The 15,293-nt window shown below is 56.0% G+C and overlaps 2 protein-coding genes across 4 annotated transcripts; one reads left to right on the top strand and one right to left on the bottom strand.

Annotated features, from left to right (window-relative positions):
- Positions 1-86: 86 nt before the first annotated feature.
- Positions 87-4,296, top strand: RRP7A (ribosomal RNA processing 7 homolog A). Of its 2 annotated transcripts, none has more exons than XM_062005690.1 (7): positions 87-155; positions 235-377; positions 557-679; positions 955-1,078; positions 1,712-1,809; positions 2,315-2,513; positions 3,804-4,296. In XM_062005690.1, the coding sequence occupies exons 1-7, from the start codon at positions 101-103 to the stop codon at positions 3,887-3,889; spliced, it is 828 nt and encodes a 275-aa protein (XP_061861674.1). In that variant the 5' UTR covers positions 87-100; the 3' UTR covers positions 3,890-4,296. The 2 variants fall into 2 exon arrangements, with proteins under 2 accessions (XP_061861674.1, XP_061860852.1); XM_062004868.1 differs by having other exon boundaries at positions 554-679.
- A 763-nt stretch (positions 4,297-5,059) lies between these two features.
- Positions 5,060-14,626, bottom strand: SERHL2 (serine hydrolase like 2). Of its 2 annotated transcripts, none has more exons than XM_062013672.1 (12): positions 14,555-14,626; positions 13,038-13,272; positions 12,853-12,966; positions 11,050-11,091; positions 10,301-10,320; positions 10,019-10,093; positions 9,131-9,240; positions 8,778-8,857; positions 8,406-8,440; positions 7,632-7,708; positions 6,235-6,328; positions 5,060-5,924 (listed from the first exon to the last, which is right to left on the bottom strand). In XM_062013672.1, exons 2-12 carry the CDS (start codon positions 13,183-13,185, stop codon positions 5,808-5,810), a joined length of 912 nt encoding a protein of 303 aa, XP_061869656.1. In that variant the 5' UTR covers positions 13,186-13,272; positions 14,555-14,626; the 3' UTR covers positions 5,060-5,807. The 2 variants fall into 2 exon arrangements, with proteins under 2 accessions (XP_061869656.1, XP_061869665.1); XM_062013681.1 differs by lacking the exon at positions 14,555-14,626 and adding an exon at positions 13,657-14,456.
- Positions 14,627-15,293: the final 667 nt, after the last annotated feature.

Here is a 15,293-nt window from a genome sequence, read left to right as displayed (position 1 = left end):
TGAGGGGACCCGCCGCCGCCGCCATTATCAGCGCCGCCCCTGCGCGGTAAACTACATGTCCCGTCAGCCCCCGCGCCCCGCCACTTCCCGCCGAGCTAAGATGGCGGCGGCCGTCGAGCAGCGTGTGGGCGCAGCGGCGCCGGCGGGTTACACGGGTGAGGGGGCTCGGGAGGGCGGGAAGGGAGCGGGTGGCCGAGGCGGTAGCGGGGTCTTTAACCGGTGCGTCGCTCGCAGCTCTGACCGTGAAGTTCGGGGAGCGGCAGCGCTCGGCTCACTGCCTGTTGGTGAAGGAGCACCAGGTGCGGGAAGGGGCCGGCGCCGCGCACCCGCCTCGCCGCACGCTCTTCGTCCTCAACGTGCCCCCGTACTGCAGCCCGGTGAGTGCCGGGGGCGAGGGCACGGCCTCGGGGCCGCGGTGCCGGCGGCTGGGCAAAGGGGCCGTGCCGGCCGCGGAGCCTCCCGCCGGGCTCCGGCGTCCGTGCGTGAGGGGCCGAGGAGAGGAATCGCTCCCGCTCCTCCCTACCGCTTGTTCTCTCTCCTTCCCCGCCTCGAGGAGTCTCTGTCAAGGCTGTTCAGCCGCTGCGGGCAGGTCCAGGCTGTGGATATCTGTGACAAGCCGGAGCCGGGGGAGAAGAAAGAAAAACTGACGTCGAAGTTCTTCAACCGCAAAACTGCAAAGGTAGAAGCTCGGCGGGGGGAGAGGAGCGCTGGTGCTGTGGTGGTCGGAGTGGGCAAAGATTGCCAGCAGCGAATGGTGCTGTTTGGAACACGAGATACGGCAAGCCAGTGGGGGCATTGGGCGGTGCGATTACTTCTGTTTGCCTTACCTTTTGTTGCTGTCCCACCACAACTTGTAGTTTGGCTTTTGCTTCGTTTGCTCTGTACTGAAGCTCTGTTCAGCATCACCAGTTTCCCCACTGTATCTGACCGGCCTAAGTGCCTTTCTTCTCTTAGGGATTTCAAGTGGCATATGTCGTGTTCAGGAAACCAGCTGGCGTCCAGGCAGCCAAGGCCTTGTCAGGGGAAGGCCCCTTGCTGATATCAACTGAGAGCCACCCTGTGAAAACTGGCGTTAGCAGTAAGTCAGCCCAAGCTATTTTCCTGATGGCTAGTTCTGGTGAAGAACTACACTTGTTCCTTGCTGAATCCTACCCAGCATGTCCTAGATTGTCTGAGCCAGGAGATATCCAGTGTTTCATTGTCCTGCTTTTGTTATTCACAAGGTAGCAATCTTCTTGTACTGGATGGACGTTGTGGTCTGGTCCAGTTACCTTATGGGAGAATGGAGTCACTTGGTACAATGGAAGGGCAGTTTTTCCCCCTGACGTCTTTTCAATATCACATAGATTCAAAGAAAATGCCCATTTCTTGCCCTGAAAACAGAACCCAGCTTCAGTAACAGGAACCAGGTGTCTGTCAAAATGACAGCACTTCTGATATGGCCCCTTGTCAGGAGCACAGGCCTGAATGTTACCCCTCTTGGGCTCCAGGCTGGCCCACTCCTGCTTGGGAAAGTTGCAGGCTCTTCCCGTCGCTTCCCAGCTGTCACCAGGCCACAAGCCGATTGAGCTGTGGCAGAGGGGAGGCTGAAGAGGAAGAGGAAGGAGTGTGTCCTTCCTGACAGCAGTTCTCTGTAGAGCTGCCCAAAGGCATCACGCTGGGGCTCGTCTCTAACAGAGGCTGCTGCTGAGTTCTGCCCTGTGTGTCTCAGAGTGGATCGCCAGCTATGAGGCCTCAGTCGTGGATCCGGAGGAGCTGAAGGCTGAGGTGGATGCCTACATGGAAGCCTATGACAAGAAGATAGCAGAGGTGAGGCCAGGCTGGGCAGGGAACCCACCTAAGTGGTTTGTGTGGAGAGAGGGGAGGAAGAGGGAAGATCTCTCGGTGGAAAGGGCAGAGGGAAATACACTGATTGGCAGGGTGGTTTTACTCCTAATTGCTGGGGGACAGTCACATCCTGGTTTGGACCACAACACCTGACCCTTGCACCCAGGACTTACAGTAGGTGCCACAAATGGACTGGGCCCTGGCTGGTGTGCAGCATGGTGACAGATGGCCTCAAGTTGCTCCAGGGGAGGTTTGGATTGGAGATTAGGGAGAACGTTTTCACTGAGAGGGTCGTCAGACACTGGCACAGGCTGCCCAGGGAGGTGGTGCAGTGTCCCCACCCCTGGAGGTGTTTAACAGATGAGGTGCTGAGGGACGTGGTTCAGTGCTGGGCTCGGCAGCGTGAGGGCGGTGGTCGGACGCGATGGTGTTAAAGGTTGCCTCACACCCTCCGCACTGAGCTGCGTTCCCCGTCCTGCCGCCGCAGGAGGAAGCCCGAGCGGCCGAGGAGGAGGGTGTTCCGGACGAGGAGGGCTGGGTGAAGGTGACGCGGAAGGGCCGCAAGCCCGGCCTGCCCCGCACCGAGGCCGCCAACCTGCGCCTGCTCGAGAAGGAGAAGCGGAAGAGGGCCCGCAAAGAGCTGCTCAACTTCTACGCCTGGCAGCACCGCGAGACCAAGAGAGAGCGTGAGTGGCACAGTCCTCCCGCCCCTGCCCGGGTCTGTCAGCTCTCACGCTGCGGCCCAAAACTTGTCCCTTTTCCCTCAGTGGAGGCTGTTGGCTGAGTGGCTGCACAAATGGCCTCGCCAGCCCGTGGGGGCCTCTTGCCATCACCTTCCTAGCAAGGGCCGCTGGAATATTTTGCGGGAGAGCACGTGGGTCACGGCTTTCTGCTGGGTGTTTCCTCGGTCAGCATGAAGGCAGCAATCCCATTCAGCGGGATCTCGACCGGCTTGAGAGTTGGGCAGAGAGGAACCTCATGAGGTTCAACAAGGACAAGTGCAGAGTCCTGCATCTGGGAAGGAACAACCCCATGCACCAGTACAGGCTGGGGATTGACCTGCTGGAGAACAGCTCTGCAGAGAGAGACCTGGGAGTCCTGATTGATAATAAGCTAAACATGAGCCAACAGTGTGCTCTCATGGCCAAGGAGGCCAATGGCATCCTGGGATGCATCAAGCAGAGTGTGGGCAGCAGGTCAAGGGAGGTTCTGCTCCCCCTCTACTCTGCCCTGGTGAGGCCTCATCTGGAGTCCTGTGTCCAGTTCTGGGCTCCTCAGCTCCAGAGGGACAGGGAACTTCTGGAGTGAGTCCAGCACAGGGCCACCAAGATGATCAGGGGACTGGAACATCTTTCATACACGGAAAGGCTGCGGGAACTGGGGCCTGGAAAAGAGGAGACTGGGGGGAGATCTTATTAACATTTACAAATATCTAAATGGTGGGTGTCAGGAGGTTGGGACATCCCATTTTTCAATGGTATCTAGCAACAGGACAAGGGGTAATGGGATGAAGCTGGAACACAAAAAGTTCGATTTAAATATAAGAAAAAACTCTTTCACTGTTGAGGTGAGGGAGCCCTGGCACAGGCTGCCCAGAGGGGTTGTGGAGTCTCCTTCTTTGGAGGTCTTCAAGACCCACTTGGACATGTTCCTACACGACTTGATCTAGGTGAACCTACTTCTGCATGGGGGTTGGACTAGATGATCTGTAAAGGTCCCTTCCAACCCCTACCATTCTATGATTCTATGAATGGAAAGGGCGAACTGGCTGGTTTCCTCCCCAAGAGGGAGCTGCAGCACCGCCGGAGCCGAGCGGGCAGAGCCCCGGCTGGGCACTCCCCCCGCCCGACAGAGCCGCTCAGGGAAGCGTGTGTGTGGGCCGGTGCCAGGACTGAGCTGAGCCCTCCTGCTGCGCGAGAGGGAGCTGTGCTGCTCCCGTCTGACCTCTCCTCTGTTTCTCTTTCTGCGCGTTTCAGACATCGCCCAGCTAAGGAAAAAGTTTGAGGAGGACAAGCAGAGAATCGCACTGATGCGAGCCCAGCGCAAGTTCCGGCCGTACTGAGCTCTGTGATGCCTGTGGCCTCCACGTTCCCAAGGATTTCAAGGACTTGAGGCAGCTTCAGGTTATCCCTGCTTGGATGGGAGATCCCAGCATCTGCTGCTGGAGGAGGAGTTCCCTTCGCTCGCATCCTCCTGCTCTCTGGCACCACTTCCACGGGTGCTCAGGTCAAGGGGCTGAGGCACTTCTTGTGACAACCTGTGTCTCCTTGCTGCCTGAGGCCCTCCTAAAGCTTGGTGAGATTTGGGACCGACCTAGCATGGACTCTGCAGGGACAGGGAATGGCTGAAGAACTCTGAGTAAACTGCTGCTATGTTCTCAAAGTGTGGGGATGCCTGTCTCCCCTTTGGCCTGCCATGGGGGACAGCTGCTTTTGTGCTGGGTTGGCAATAAAAGTCATGGCTTCTCTGCTGGCGCTCTTTTGCACGTTTTACCTGGGGTGGGTAAGAAGAGGAGGGAAGTGACCTTGGGAAACGCCCAACTGGCAAGTTCCTAGACCTCTGTCCCGAGGAAAGATGAGCAGTTTGGTTCAGAGCTCTACTGCTTCCCTCAGTGTTTCCCTCTCAGCCAGGTGTTGAAGCGTCCAGGCTTCCAGCTTCATGTGGACTTCTCCAGCTACGTCCAGGGAGCTTCTGCTCTTCAGCAGCATCACTAGACTGAGGCGAGACAGCAGCTTTCCCAGGCCTGTGCCCACTGAGCCTGTCCCCAGCCCCCAGGAGGCAGGTAAGGGGGGCAACAGGCACAGCCACCTGCACTGCACACAAACAGCACCTAACCCTTGCTCCCCCCTGGCTACTGTGTGGTCAGAAAGGGGCTGTAACCCACCCCCTCCCCAGTCCAGCCTCAAGGCCTCCATCTGGCCATAACCATGAAGGCAAGGTGGGAAATGGTGATATATTCCAGAGATATGGGGTAAAATGGATTTACCCTCCCTAGAAACCCCACTGCAAATGCAGTTTCCATTGCATGGGGAAACTGCCAGGCCTGCTTGCTTCAGCTGGCTTTCTGCATCAATTTAAGGAGGAGGCAGACAGATCCTTTAGATGCCCTGTCTCAGGCAGGCTGCATGTCAGAATCACTGCCTCCTAGGCAGGTGTGTTGGCATCCAAGAAAGGAGGCTCAGTCTCCTAGAGAGTCAAGACAGCAGCGTTAACATGGAGAGATTAATCTTTATTTAGAAGGACAGAAATCATCTCTGCCAACTTGCCCATTAGTAGTAGTTGTCCCAGCCGCTTCAGCTAGAGGATTAGTGACTCATTCCCTGGGAATTCATGAAAATGGCCTCCTGGGCCCAGGTGAACTCTTCTTTAAGGCTTTTAAAAAGCAGCAGCTCTCACAGTAGAACAGAGATGCTGAGACCCTTTGGCCACGTTCCTGTGTGACCTGACCGAGGGGAACCTCCTTTAGCAGGGGGTTGTGCGATCTCTAGAGGTCCCTTCCAACCCATACCATTCTGTGATTCTCTGTGCTCTGGCACCCGTGGAAGCAAGTGGAGAAGCAGAACACTTCCTGTTTTTTCAGGTCTGATCCTGGGAGGAGACTGGTCAGACTGCCTTCAAGGAAGAGATGAGATGAGCCACTGGTGCTGCTGGTCCCCTAGAGGATGCCTCTGCCTGTATTCCTGCTCCACTTAAGGATGCAAGATGGCAGCAAGCAAAAGGAAGGCGACTCTGGGCCTCTCTCCCTGTACTCACAGAGCTGGAAGGGGAGGAAGGACTCTTCCCTTTGACCACTGAGATAATTTGCTCAACTCTCCTCCAGGGAAGCCCTAGCAGACCTGCTCCCACCCTGCAGTGAGCTAAGTTTAGGAAAAGGTATCGTGAAACTGATGTTGGATGCCAGGTAGGAATGGTGCTGGTTCCTCCAGAGACTGCTTTTATAGCTCTGTGTTCTCCTGGACTGCTGCAGCAGCGAGGGCTTCCTAGAGCCTGGCTCTGGCGTTCTGTGCCATCAGGAAGTTGCTGATGATCCCAGACACCACCTCAGGCTCGTTCAGGTGCACAAAGTGACTCCCAGGCACCTCTACTAGCTGGATGTGCTGGAGGAAAAAGGTATGAGAAGATGTGGACCAGGCAAGTGCTCCCTTGGGCAAGCTATGCTTGCTGTGTGGCACTTTGTGCAGGGCAGAGGGGTGAGCAAGGCAGGACAGGGATGACAGGACCAGGGAAGAGCTGGGTGCAGAGGGCAGCACTAACTCAGGACTTGTGCAGCAGGGGCAAAGGCAGCTTCTCCCTGCATGTGAGGGCTGTGCCCTGCAGGAGGAGGGTGGTGGGGATGTCCACCAAGGTAAGCTGCTGCCAAGTTGTTGGCAGGTTGAGTTCAGATGTAAGGAAGGAGCTGGCTCTCACCTCTTTGAGGGTGGACTCAAACTCCTCCTGTAGGGCTTTGGCAAAGTGGCTTCTGCTGTCCAGCTTCTGTGGTACCAGGAGTCCCTCTCGTGCTCTGGAAAGGAACAGCAGGGCTCAGATCAGCAGCGTGCCCCCCCTTGGCATTGGCTGCTCTCCTAGGCACAAACAGTGTCCCTAAGGCAGCAGTGGGACAGACCCAGCTGCTCTTTCCAGGATGTTTCTAAACAGCAGGGTTACAAGGAGCAGTCAGAGGAGCACGGTGCAGCTTGGCCCAGCACTTCTTTTCTATCCAGCTGTCCATTTAAAACCTTGGGTGATTGCCTAGTAAAGGCAGAGTGGAGACTGGTCAAATATTCTCCCCTCAGGACTGGCTCCTTAACTGGACTGATTACATCATTCCCTGCCCCCATCCTGTATTTTACTCTTAACTTTTTCCTCCCATACAGCTTCTACATCTGCCTTCTGTCCCTTTTCCTCTGCTCCATGCTGCTGTTTTAGGCAGGGTGTGCCCTGCTTGGAGAGGGAGGGACCAGGGCAGCCCTCCAGGAGAAGCCAGCATCACACCTCCTGCAGAGCTAATACCATGCTGTCTCCTCCCATGCTGCAGGGGATGGGGCAAGGTGACATCCCAGGCTCCAAGGCATGGACTGCACCTCATTCCTTATCTTCTAGCACTTCCCCCAATTTTTGAGAGGTTTTTTTAGCACCACCATCCAGGCCAAGGTAGCCAGAGCCTTGCACACCTTGCCCTCAAGGAGATGGGAGAAGTACAGAGCACTGACAGAACCAGCCACCTACTCAGACAGTTTAACAGCACGTGGAGCTCTGCATAAGCCCCTGGCTGCCTCCCAGCTTCTCCCTGCCCGGGCACCCAGGAGAGAGCTTGCAGGAGCCTGAATCTGGCCGAGGGGCAGCAGGACCAGGTGGAGGCTGCCACGATCTCACCTGTTGGCTCAGGTGAGGCATTTCAGGGTGTGGAGAAAGGGGCAGGCTGGGTTGCTGCAAGTGGGGAAGAGCCAGGCCAGGAGAACAAGCAGGAGCAGCGCTTGCCAGGATGGCCCCCGGCCACGGGGCCAAAGGTGGGGACGGAAGTCGTGGGATGGGAGCGTGAGGGCAGAGCACAGGGCAGGACTGGCATTTCCTGTCAGCACCAGGCTGGGGAGAGGATGTTCCAGCTGCTCTTTGCCTGCTCCAGGAGCCTGCCCAGCCCAGGGCAGGGGTAGGGAACTGGGAAATGCTTCTCACATTTGAGGCAGTACTGTTGTGCCAACTGGCCCAAGGGTCTGGGTGGCAGCTGCAGAGCAGGGGGTAGCAGAGGACTCCTTTCTGACCTTCATTCCCTCCACCCAGGGCCGCAGGGAGGCAGCGAGGGGTGGCTTGGCTTGTGCTCCACTCACACAATGATGAGAACACGGTCCTGGACCTTCTGCAGGAGCTTCACACACTGCTCCACCGTCAAGGACTCTCGATTTTGCTGCAGGTGCAAAGACAAGGAGAGTGGTAAAGGTGAGGGACAGCAGCTGGGGCAGAAACGTCCCCACAGCCTCGTGCTGGGCCTCGACAGGCAGCCGGGCTGTGTGCAGAGCAGCTGGCCCTGCACAGGCTCCTGCTGGCCAGCTGCATGTCAGGGCTGCCAACACCACTGCTGCTGGGATGCAGCACATCTGGGAATGATCTCATAGCAGAGAAAAGCTTTCAAGGTCCTTTTACCAAAAAGGAAGCAGCAGCCTGCTCTGTCTCTCACAGCCTGGCAGCAGCACAGGTAGGGGAGGCCCTACGTGCTCAAAAGTGGCACAAACTGTCAAAACATCAAGCATAAGGACCTGGCTCCACTCTGTCACCCTTTATGCTGGTGACCTGTCACAGAAGCTGATTGAAAGCATCCATCCATCTGCTGCCTGAAGAGTTACAATGGCAGGAAAACAGGGCCAGGAGGCTTTGGGACAAAGGAACTGCTAAAAAAACCCAGTAAGATTTTCCAGTGACTCCGTAAGCCGAGGCAGTTAATGATCCAGCTCGGCCTCTTTTAACAGCAGCATTTAAAAGGGGTGTGGGAAGCAGAAAGCAAACGCCTGGGTGGAGGCAGAGGCTGGGCTCAGTGAACAGGCCTCCACTCTGCCTGGGTTTCTCAGGAGCAGGAGGAGACACATCAGAAGAGCACATCAGCTCACCGTGCGGACTCTCATGTCTCTGTTGTACACCAGCCCTGCAATGAAAAGAAAACCAACAAACCGAGAGAAGGATTTAATGTCTCACAGGAGCTGCTGTTTCTCCACAGCTGTGGAGTCTGCCTACAACTCTTTAAGATGGGAGGCACAGGATTAATTCAGATTTCTCCCATTTTTCATTTCTTTTCTTTAGCTGTCCTGGGACTCGAGCACCAAGCCCAGTTGCTCTGCCTCTAGATTTTTAATTGATCACATTCAGACTGTGTGTAAACTTGCGTCCCAGGCACACTGTGCCCTGTGGGAGACCAGGGCTGCTGGCAGGGCTCTCCCCACAGCCTGCCAGCACCGTGAGCCCAGGCTCCAGCAACACCTTACCAGCGGGTGTCTCAGTCGCTCCTCGCTGCAGGAGGATCGCCCCTCCCTCCGCTGTCAGATGTCTGTTTGCTTCTAAGAGCCTGGGGGAGACACGACAGAGAGATTGTACTGCTGGAAAAGGGAGGAAGCCAAGCGAAAACGGCATGACAAGGTGACAGCAGAGCTCTCGGGCTGCTTCAGCAAAGAGCAGGAAGCAGCAGCTTCTGGCAGCAGAAGCAAAAGGTTTTGTTCAGGTTCCAGAAGAGGACTTGAAAGGGGAAATGTGGGGACTGTTTCCCTTTCTTGTTCATGCAGCGATAACTCTGTCCAAGGTGAGTGCAGGCATCAAAGGAAGAGGGCATGTGGGAACCCACCTCTGCAATGCTTCCTGGGGACTCCGTGCTTTGGGGGTTTGCTGCTTTGCCTCTAGGCTCAGTAATCTGTCAATCACCACCCGTTTGGATTTCAGCCATGCCTCAGTGTCCTGAAACAAAGAGAGGTAGGGAACAGGAGAAATCCCTCTCTTCTGAATCATTTTAGCCCTTATTGTCAGAAGGTAGAAGAGGACATTTCACCCTTCAACATCTCTCAAGAACATCACATTAAAAATGCCCACCTCTGGGGAAAAGGGAACGGTGATATTTAAAGAGGTAAGGGAGGAACAGAAAGATAAGGACTGCTGTGAAGAGCTTACTGCTTTTTACCCTTGCAATCTTTTCTACCCTTTCCTACCTCACCAGTTGAGGACAACTGTCTGAAAGAACAAGGGGAGTCTGTTATCTTTTGTGTTTCTGACCTCAGACCCTGTCCCACTTCTGCCACCCAAAGCCCCAGCCTCTGGTAGCAACGATGGCAGGTTGGGAATGTAGCTTTTGGTCCTGCCAGGAACAGGAAAAGAAATCCACCAGCAGCCTTGCACCCAGGTCACACAGCACGCTGTTGGCAAAAAGACAAACTCAGCTGGCAGTTGCTTGGTCAGAGGTTCCAGTTCCCTTTGTACAGGGGCACAGTCCAGACAAGTCAGTTCCTGTGCCAGCCAACTACAGGATGTGGAACACTACTGAGTGTCCCCAAGGGACACCCTAAGCAGGGACCCTAAGCCCATGCAGCAGAGAGCAGAGCTCTGCCTGCCAAAAAGAACAGCCCTCAGATTTGTGTGACCTGGTCACATCAGCACTGTCTCTGAACAAATGAGGGAAAGAAAAAACCCCCCACATCTATTTTTTAATGTAAAGAGCGGGGAAGGATGTGTGAAATCTCACCTCTGGAGCTGGCAGAAAGCCAAGACTTTCCAGCAGGATCAACTTGTCCACCATCTCAGGATAAAGGAAACAAAACTGAGGAGGGACAAAACAATATGAGAGAAAGAAAAAAGCTGAGCGTCGAGTGATGTTTTCATCTTGATACGGTGGAGAGAGGGGAAGAGAGGCCCTTCCCTGACCTTGAGATCCAAGTCCCATACAGGCTTTCCCTTCATCCCTCTCCCCTTCATTGTTCCAGCTGCAGAAATCATAAACCCCATCGTGAAGGGATTCTTTACTCACCATTCCTGCCACAGACCCACCTGCAAAGCAGAGAAGGGTTCTCAGTTATGCACAGGACAGCCCCTGGGATAAGAAACTCCCCTTACCCACAGCAGGAGCTGCCTTGGAAGCAGAAATTCACATTGTACCCAAGTACAAAGCCCCAGCTAGAGAGCAGGGCTCTCCCAGCAGGCAGGATGCAGGCACAGAGCAGGGCTGTTGGCCAGCTTTGACTCCCCGTCCTGCACTATCCCCACCTTCCTCTCAGGCACCAAAAGGCAAGGAGTTAAAATGGTGTGGTTTGCAGGTCCTGTGTGCTGTGGCCAGAGCATCCCTGGGGAGCAAAATCCAAACTGGGGGCAAAACCCAATCACATCTGCAGCACAAAGGGAGAGAGCCTAGAGTCTGGTTCCCCTCAGCAAGCTCCAGCAGCCACCAAGAAGGGCCTTGCAGTCCCCAGGCTTTGTGGTGTTGTGGGGACCAGGCAGGAAGGTCTGCTATGCATTCTCCTGCCCACGTTGACCCCTCTTTTGGTCCCTCCTAGGGGTGGGGGAAAGGCTCTTAGCAAGAATTACCACTGCACTACAGGGTCTTGCAAGCAGAGGCATTCCAAACAAGAGCACAGAGTTTTGAATCACTCAAGCAGGAACCCAGCACTTGACACAATATAATAAATATTCCAAGCCAGCTCCTAGCAGCATGTCTTGCAAGTTAATTACCTACTCCTATTTCCATGAAGCTCACAGCTTACAAGGACAAGAGCCACTTACCCATACTGTGACCCATCAGGGTGAACCGTCTCCACTGCAAAGCTAAGTGGCAACAGACAAAAACAGCGCTGCGTTAGAAACCAAGAGCGGCAGCACTTTGCTGCTTCCCTACCAGTGCAGGCCCCTTCTCCCAGGAGGCCTTCTGCACTGCTTGATTTGCTTCCTAATCCAGAAATGAGGTGGCTAAGTAGGCCAGCTTTAAAGAAGGAGAGCATCCACCACCTCTGCTTCTTTGATACTTAAGTCACACAGCTCTTGAGCTCTCTCTGGATGGCACACAACCTGCAGCAAACTCCCATTCGTTGGCAGACATGAGACTGGGCAGAAGCAAAGGAATCTAACCGGGCAGCATCTGCTGGAAGACAGGGACCTTGACAGAGCATCCTGCTGCAGGGCATTCTGCAAGAGCCCGTGAGGACAGAGCTGGCTTCGCTGCCTCGAGGAAAGTACCATTATCCCAAGTGAAAGCTGTCTGCAGCATTTAACACACCGGGCTCTTCAGTCCATTTTTAGGGCACTGTGAGAAGCTTATGGGAAAATACTTCTCCATCAGAGCTGCCCATCTGAAACACACCTCACTGAAAGATGGGCGTTACCCTCTAGCATGTCAAAGAGCTTCTAGAGCCTCTCTGCATACTGGCTGAGGGATGCAAAACTGCACGTGCCACAGCCTCCTTCAGCACCCAGACAGGCAGTTAGAGTGGGAGTTAGCAGGAGCCCGAGATACTCGGCTTTCAGATTTCCACATATGATACTACAGCAAAGCAGCAAGCTGCCACTGGGGAGAGCCACAAGCTTCTCCAGCTCACACCTAACACTGGCTAGAGGTCAATGGCTGCTTACAAAAAAAGTCAGGCAAAGCTAGTTGGATCCACCACTTCTGTGCATCCACCCCTACTGCTTTTTAGTCTAGAAACTTGCTTCCCGGGGCTTACTGTTTCCTCCTCTCAGTGGGAAAGAGGGAGGCTTATTCAGTCTGTGGTCACAAAGCACCAGGTAACATAGAATCATAGAATGGTAGGGGTTGGAAGGGACCTTTAGAGATCATCCGGTCCAACTCCCCTGCAGAAGCAGGGTCACCTAGATCAAGTCGCATAGGAACATGTCCAGGTGGGTCTTGAAGATCTCCAAGGAAGGAGCCTCCACACCCTCCCTGGGCAGCCTGTGCCAGGGCTCCCTCACCTCAACAGTGAAAGAGTTTTTTCTTACGTTTAAATGGAACTTTTTGTGTTCCAGCTTCATCCCATTACCCCTTGTCCTGTTGCTAGATACCATGGAAAAAAGGGATGTCCCAACCTCCTGAGATCCACTATTTAGATATTTGTAAACATTAGTGAGATCCCCTTGGAGTCTCCTCTTTTCTAGACTAAACAGCCCCAGGTCCTGCAACCTTTCCTCATAGGGAAGATGCTTCTGTTCCCTGATCATCTTGGTAATTGAGCACTCTCCATCAGCTCCCTGTCCCTCTTGAGCTCGGGAGCCCAGAACTGGACACAGGACTCCAGATGAGACCTCACCAGGGCAGAATAGAGGGAGAGCAGAATCTCCCTTGACCTGCTGGCTACACTTTTCTTGATGCACCCCAGGATGCCATTGGCCTTCTTGGCCATGAGGGCACATTGCTGGCTCATGTTCAGTTTATTATCAACCAGGACTCCCAGGTCTGGGGACAGCAGGCTGAGGAGAAGCAGAGGGAACTGACCCCTGTCCTGGCAGTACATGCTACCTGCTTGTTCTACAGAGCATGAGTAATAAAGCACCCCTGCAAACACCTTCCTTGGAGGGTGCCTTGCAGCTACCCACCTGCTGCCACCCGGCGCACATCCATCACGTAATCCAGAGAGTAGTAGGCGGAGCCAGCGGGTCGGTGGGATGACAAGCCATGGCCAGAAAAATCCATTGCCACATAATAGCAATCTGGAAGGGAGGGAGTATCAGCCATGCAGCCCCACAAGGCAGCAGGAACCACGCTGATGGGCCAGGCCTACCTCTGGGAAGCAGCGGAATGAGCTTGTCAAAGGTGTTGGCGTTGTCCAGCCAGCCGTGCAAGCACAGCACAGGGCGTCCGTCTGAGGGGCCCCAGGCCTTGGCTGCCACGTGGCCCCAGGGCACAGAGAACTTCAGCTCTGAGAACATGCCCAAAACAGAGCGCTCGCAATCGATGTTCCTGGAGAGCCACGTGCTCGGAGCAGGTCCCAGGGATCTTGTTAACGGCCTGGAGCTCTGAAAAGAGTAAAACAAGTCTGTAGTAACTCAACAGCCTCCTGTGGTCTTAATTAGCAGCTTGCTGATTTATAGCTCCCCATTCAATATCCCAAGCTGCCATCCCTGCCTGCCTGTTTGGGAAATCCTTCTCTCAGCACGTACTAGCAATGCTCCTCGTGAGAAACAAGCTTTCCCTGCGCAGGAGGAGAAAGCCTCCTCTCTGTGTCTCTGCAGCAGCTGCAACCCGACCAGAAGGCACAGGAGATCTGGCAAGAGGGAACCACACAGAATTCCCCTAGATAGCTCCAGCCAGTCAGACACCTGTCCTGGACCAAACAGGCAATTTTGGGAATACAGATGCTGCTTCCAGTACTAGGCTGTAACCATTTTCCCCTCTTTTACCTTGGTGCTTCTCTTTCACACCACCAGTCGGCACCTTTGAGAGAGCAGCTGGCTACAAGCCACAGCGCAGGTCACTGCTGTCCCCCTCCTGAGCACCCCTCAGGGCCATGGGATACAGGTCCACAACCTGTCAGGCACCTGCTTGACCTCAAAACCATCTCATCCTTGCCGATCCGCCGGGTGATTGCTGACCTGCCTCTAACCCTTAATCAGCCTCAGGCTCCTGTGCTCCCCCTCCCAGTACTATCCAGCCCCTGAAGATCTCCCAGGAGTGGTCTTAATACCTCCCCTTTTCTTCCACGCCCTTCTGACCCCTAGGCCAGCCTGACTATCCTCTTCCGTGTAATTTGTCTCTAGTCTTCGCTCCCTTAAATAGCCTCCTGAGACACTACAGCAATTAAATCAAACCAAAGTGTCTTCTGAGCCCATCCCTCTGCAAGGTCGGAAGCTCCTGTCAGGGCCCTGAGAGCGCTGACAGCTCCTAATGGTGCCGATCAGCCACACCTGGGACCCCCCTACACCTTGGCCTCAGGAGCCGATATAACAGCCCAGGACAGTCCCGGTAGCCTGTGCTGGGCCTCATCCTGCCAGCCGTGGCCTGCCTTCCCGGCGTGACCACGGCCCGGCACCTTGGCTGCTGCAGAGCCCGACTGCCCTCTCCGGGACCGCCGGGGCTCCGCTCCCGGGCTGTCCTCCCGGGCCTCCCCAGGCGGGCAGGACGGGCCGCTACACCGCGGCCTTCGCCTCAGGGCGCGCCGGGGCAGCCGGTGCCGGCCCGGGGAAAGGCTGCCCGGGGACCGGCCTCCGCCCGGCGCCGACAGCGATCCCCGGAGCGCGGCGACTGCCGGCGGCGGCCCCGGCCCCGCCGCCCTCCCGCTGCGCCCCGGCCGCCTCCTACCGCTGCGCCTGCCCGGGACGGCCGCGCAAGGCCGCGGCCGCAGGACGAGCCCGGCAGCGGGGTGGGCCGGGCCGGCTGCGCCGCGCCGCCTCCCGGCGCCTCCGCCCGCCCGCAGGCCCGCGGCCCGCCCGGCCCAAGGGAGGCGGTGCGGCGGCAGTGCCGGTATCTCGGTCCGTCGTCGTCCTCACGGCCCCGGGGGTCTTGCTGGGGACTGAGGTGGGGGCACAACACGGCGACCTTCCGCACCTGGGGAGCATGTCCCGGTTCCACAGCGCTCCCCACCTTTGATGCGGGCAGGCGAGCAGCACCGCTCCTGCTCGTTTCCCTCCTGCATGGGCTCTGCCCTCAGTCACAGCAAGCCAGCCTGCCTCCTTCTCCAGACCCCGAAATCCCTCACCTGAGAAAACAGGTGAAATCGGGGCAAGTTCCAGCTGGTCCTGGAGCCCCTGGCCAGACTCAGGCTCCTGTAAGCTCTTCCCTGCGTGCCCAGGGCGGGGAGAAGCTATGGAAGGTAGCTCTTGGATGGGGCTCAGTAAAATTAATGAGGTGTTAATGATGTCCATGGGGTCTGAAGCTGCTATCAATCTACTGGGCATGATGAGGGCCTGCGAGGACTCACAACCATGGAGGTACGGCTGCGTCCTTGACTACCTCCAGAAGACAGACAATGGAAACTGGCTGTACTGCAGCAACACAGTGTGAGATGTTTTAACTGTGACCCAGGAGCATTGTAGCAACA

This window comes from Colius striatus, chromosome 1 (assembly GCF_028858725.1).
Source record: "Colius striatus isolate bColStr4 chromosome 1, bColStr4.1.hap1, whole genome shotgun sequence".
Classification (NCBI taxonomy): Eukaryota; Metazoa; Chordata; class Aves; order Coliiformes; family Coliidae; genus Colius; species Colius striatus.
The sequence above is the reverse complement of the archived record's forward strand: the minus strand, read 5'-3'. Positions and strand labels throughout refer to the sequence as shown.

What these genes read in the sequence shown, in the direction of transcription:
- RRP7A (XM_062004868.1), top strand. Translation starts at nt 101, where the DNA reads ATGGCGGCGGCCGTCGAGCAGCGTGTGGGCGCAGCGGCGCCGGCGGGT. An exon ending in TCAACCGCAAAACTGCAAAG is followed by an intron (nt 680 to 954) that starts GTAGAAGCTCGG and finishes TTCTTCTCTTAG; the next exon opens with GGATTTCAAGTGGCATATGT. An exon ending in TGTGAAAACTGGCGTTAGCA is followed by an intron (nt 1,079 to 1,711) that starts GTAAGTCAGCCC and finishes TGTGTGTCTCAG; the next exon opens with AGTGGATCGCCAGCTATGAG.
- SERHL2 (XM_062013672.1), bottom strand. Translation starts at nt 13,185, where the DNA reads ATGTTCTCAGAGCTGAAGTTCTCTGTGCCCTGGGGCCACGTGGCAGCC. An exon ending in TGTGCGCCGGGTGGCAGCAG is followed by an intron (nt 11,092 to 12,852) that starts GTGGGTAGCTGC and finishes GTTGCCACTTAG; the next exon opens with CTTTGCAGTGGAGACGGTTC. An exon ending in GAGACATGAGAGTCCGCACG is followed by an intron (nt 7,709 to 8,405) that starts GTGAGCTGATGT and finishes TTGCACCTGCAG; the next exon opens with CAAAATCGAGAGTCCTTGAC.